Here is a 4,257-nt window from a genome sequence, read left to right on the forward strand (position 1 = left end):
TATTGTCACGTGTGGGTAACTCGTCTCACCTCCCCACTAAGGGAGGTGGGGGTGACTTCATCTTGGGTAAGTAGAGTTTTTACTATGAATGGTCTTAAACTAATTCTATTTACACACAGGCTTTACTATTCTTCTGATTTTCCCTGGGACTGAGTAGGGATATTGATCACAACAATTCCAATAATAAGGAATGTTAGTAAGAGAAGAGTCACACAAAGGTATTTGAGTGAGGGGTATCCATCCTTCCTGAGGCTGCCATGTACTTCCTCAAAGTTCCCCCTGTGACTATGTCAGACAGGTGGGTTTTGATGGCCCTGGCAAAGGACTAGAAAAAACACTGGATATTTCAGTACCATTATGGATGCCTTGCAATAGTAGCTTATTAATAACTTTGCTGAAATAATTTCTGTAACTGTCAAAAAAACCCCGTCAAAACATTTTCAAGTGGATAAAATTTGGGGCATAAAGGCCTGTACTAACTAAAATTACAAAACATATCATTTGTCTTTTATTCAACCTCCACTCTTCAGTCCCACACTTTTGGTGGGGGATTTCCAGGCTTAATTAAGCTTAATTTAACATTTATTAAAGTCAGATATCTTTAGTGGCTTCTCATTATCTTATGCAAATTAAATGACTGATTGACACTCAAGGCCTATATTGTATAAACCCAACCTCTGTAGACTTTTATCATTTACTATGTCTCAAAATTTTAAATTCTAGTCAAACTGGATAAAGTTTTAATCCTTTATTCTTGTTCCATCCACACACAGGGCAATGGTAATATCCACACTGATCTGCTTGAAAGACATTTCACATTCCTTTCTCATCCCTTCTTCTTCAATTCTTCCAGCATATTGATATATGAATTTTTCTCTACTTTCAAAACTCCGCCTCAATGATGTTGGTCTTGATGTCACAAAGCAAAAGTGTCCCTTCTGGAAGGCAAAATTAGTCACTTTCCATATCAGAATCCCTAAGACAGTATTGGCAAAGTATTGACATGTGTACAGAGCTGGCATTCAGGAAGCTGCTCCATTCCCCCTTTCCCCAGGACATTTTTACATGCCCTGCCTCTCTGTTTAGCTGCCTAAAGCAAGCACTTCCTCCTTCCACTCTCAGGTAATTGGATGGGGTGGTGTGGGGGCTCAAAGACAGCTTGAATTTTCCCTCTGGGTAACTGAACTCAAAAAGGTTTGCCAAGGCTGCTCTAAGACCTGTCTAGGCTGAGCATTAACATTTAATGTTTGATGTTGATTGGCTTGAATTCTATCAGTTGGGGCAAATGAGCTCCACAGAGAGAAAAAAGAAGGACCAAATAGGAAAGAAAAAAGATAGGAATTAAGCTAGCTGGTCAGAGAAAGTCTGCTGGCTGGTTTTACACACTAAATCCCCTCAGGTGGAGAAGCATAGTTAAGGAGTCTAGAACCTTAGATCTGGTAGTAGAGACTAAAACAGGGACAATGAATCACTTTTAGTAGAAAGAAAAAAAAATTTAAACCCTTATCTTTCCTCTTAGAATCAATACTGCATATTGGTTCCAAGGCAGAACAATGGTAAGAACTAGGGAATGGAGTTAAATGAGGTCAGATTTGAACCCAGGTCCTCCCATCTCTAGACCTAGATCTCAATCCACTGAGGTACTTAGCTGGCCCCTGGAAGAAAAGAAAAATTGAAACCATCCTGGCTTCTTCAGTCCTTCCCACTAATCACTCTCCATTCATAACATCCCTCCAAATCCACAAAGGAATACAGGGAAAGGTGGCAAACATAGTAAGGAAGCCTCTCTCACACAAAATCCTTTCATTTAATACAGATTTCTTAGCACTGACTCCATACAAAGCACTATGCTGGGAACTAAATAAGATCCCAAGAGGAACATGGCATGGGCAGCTGCAACTTGTGATACATGGGAAGGCCAGGTATCAGACCCAGGATCCATTAATCAGATGTTTCTTTCTTTTCCTTGCACAGAGAAGAACCTTGGCCCAGCCTCCCTTCCTTATTTTCTTAAAGTCTCCTCCAGCAGTCCCAGAGACACAAGGAAGGATACTGATGGCATGTTTCTTTATTATGGAAGACTCCGGAGGAAAAAAACAACTATGTTGTTAATGCAAAAAGGGGAGCAGTGAAACTAACAGTGAGTCTGTGTGGGGAGAGCAGGAGCAGACTTCCTTTTCCCTCAGGCAAGAACAGAGAAAACATTCAGAACAGAAGGCAGAAGCTCCAGGGTTTTTGGAAAGAAGGAGGATGGCAAACAACGTCCAGGTCCAATAGAAAGTTGGTTGGAGGATAATCACTCAGCTTCACCCCTGGCCTGGGTGATGGGGACTCTATGTAGGAAAGCAGGGAAAGGAGATCCTCTCTTTGAAGGACAATCCCAATGTTCACCTCAGCAGACCTGCAGAGGGGCAGAGAGTCATTACAGGCTACAGACTGACCAAGCAGCATCTCTTTTTCTCCAGAGAGGAGGGAAAGACTAATGATACTTTGGAAGTACCTACTTTTGCCCTTAAATCACTACCAGAAGAGATTTATCCACTTTTCCTTTTTAAAATACAGAATTTTCCTCTTTTCTTGCTTCCTATATTCCCAGGGTTATTTCTAAAAAATTTGTTTTTAAAGAGAAGGGACACTACTTAAAGTAGGACTTTTGCTGAATCAAAGGATATTTGGAGAATAGTCCTGGAAACTTCCTGTAGCAACAGGGTAAAATATTCCCCATTCTACCATGCCCCTCCCATTCTAAGGAACCCCAGGATGCTCTGATTATGGAGCAGAAGAGCCTAGTGAGAGAGGATCAGAAACAGTTGCACACATTAGTCTGAGCTCAGGGATGGAGAACTGGGGTTCTTGATGGGAAAGGAACAGAGACATTACCTGCAGGCTGAGGCCCAGCATGTCCTGATGTAGGAGTAGAAGGATGAGAGAGAGAAAGAGGACAATACCAGGTCACAAACGGTCAGATCTGGAAGTGGGAGGATTTCTACCCTAGACTTAGGATTCCCATCCACCACCCCAAAAGGAAGGAACCTAAACTTTAACCCAATTATTTCTGAGGAATTCTCATCTTCATAAGAAGTGAGGGGGAAGTGCAAGGGCCTAAGTGTCTCCTTTCTTTGTCAGGTCCAATATGTGGATCTCATGATACTCAACAGTTACCCACTCCAGGTTAGTTTGGTTTGGAGTGATCCCAGAGTTTCTGGGCTTTCATCTGACCTCCTGGGATAAGTTTCCTCTCTGAGGTAAGCAGTAAAAACTGGGGCCAAAGCAAGATCCCCTGGCTCAGTGGAGGCAGATATTCCCTGGTGGCCTGAGTTCAATGGGAGCCAAACCCTCTTCCCCCATGCTCCTCACCTTTCTGGTTCTTCAGATGGAGGATCAGTCCTACACTGAGGAAGATCAGCCCCAGGACAAAGCCTCCAACTCCACTCACAAGTTTGCTCTGCGCAGATCCAGACTGCGCCCCTGCAGAGAACATGCTTTGGGGTCACCCCTTCTCAGGCCTCTCCCTCCCACCCTCAATCAGTGCATCCACCAGTGATATAAAACCTCAGGGCCCAGCCTGGTTTGGAGTCACTAAGAAATAGAGGTAATCAGGGCCAGAAGCCTGGATTCCATCTTCACTGGAGGAAGAAATGGAAGTAAAAAGGCCAGGTGGGTTCAGGGTTGAGGCAGGGAGGATGACTGTCTGCTTCTCTGAGGACATTTCCCATCTCGTGATCCCAGAGATGTCTAAAGACTGAGTTCCCAGAGGTAAAGATGACCTCTCCTGGGGGAGGGACATTCAGGGGAATTGGGGAAGGATGAAGATTTGTCAGGTTCTCCCAGCTGAGCAATAAGTGTTTCCAGAAAGCCCCCAGACTCAGGGGATGCTCCATGGTGCAGGCAGGGAGCTCTGCTGGGAGAGGGAGTAGAATGCACATGACCAGGGCTTAGGAGGGGTGTCTGTGGGAACATTTGCTGAAGGACTCCAGAGCTGTAGAACCCTGTCCTGGGTGCAGGGAGGGGGCAGGCTGGGCCAGAGGGAGGGAATTGGCTCTCACTCCATTCCACAGCGATGGGGCTCCGGAGGCTGGCATGCTCCACACTGCAGGTGTAGACGTCTCTGCTCTGGGGAATCACCTCCAACATGACCAGGGTCTGATAGGTCCAGTCTCCATTCTGGATCACCGCGGTGGACACAACTCTAGCGGTCTGCTCCTGCCCGTTCTTGAGCCAGGTGACCTTGATCTTGCTTGGGTAGAAGCCAGTCAC

General features: G+C 45.1%; 1 protein-coding gene across 1 annotated transcript; it reads right to left on the reverse strand.

Annotated features, from left to right (window-relative positions):
• Positions 1-2,045: 2,045 nt before the first annotated feature.
• Positions 2,046-4,247, reverse strand: LOC123256198 (DLA class II histocompatibility antigen, DR-1 beta chain-like). The gene is made up of 4 exons (XM_044684874.1): positions 4,047-4,247; positions 3,358-3,468; positions 2,881-2,904; positions 2,046-2,401 (listed from the first exon to the last, which is right to left on the reverse strand). Exons 1-4 carry the CDS (start codon positions 4,132-4,134, stop codon positions 2,388-2,390), a joined length of 237 nt encoding a protein of 78 aa, XP_044540809.1. The 5' UTR covers positions 4,135-4,247; the 3' UTR covers positions 2,046-2,387.
• Positions 4,248-4,257: the final 10 nt, after the last annotated feature.

Source organism: Gracilinanus agilis, unplaced genomic scaffold (genome assembly GCF_016433145.1).
Source record: "Gracilinanus agilis isolate LMUSP501 unplaced genomic scaffold, AgileGrace unplaced_scaffold56890, whole genome shotgun sequence".
Taxonomy (NCBI): domain Eukaryota; kingdom Metazoa; phylum Chordata; class Mammalia; order Didelphimorphia; family Didelphidae; genus Gracilinanus; species Gracilinanus agilis.

Bases quoted from the DNA above. Each gene is read 5' to 3' on its own strand.
- LOC123256198 (XM_044684874.1), bottom strand. From the start codon at position 4,134: ATGTTGGAGGTGATTCCCCAGAGCAGAGACGTCTACACCTGCAGTGTG. The intron at 3,469-4,046 runs GTGAGAGCCAAT...TGTTCTCTGCAG, and splicing joins CCCCATCGCTGTGGAATGGA to GGGCGCAGTCTGGATCTGCG. The intron at 2,905-3,357 runs GTGAGGAGCATG...CTCCTACATCAG, and splicing joins CCATCTGAAGAACCAGAAAG to GACATGCTGGGCCTCAGCCT.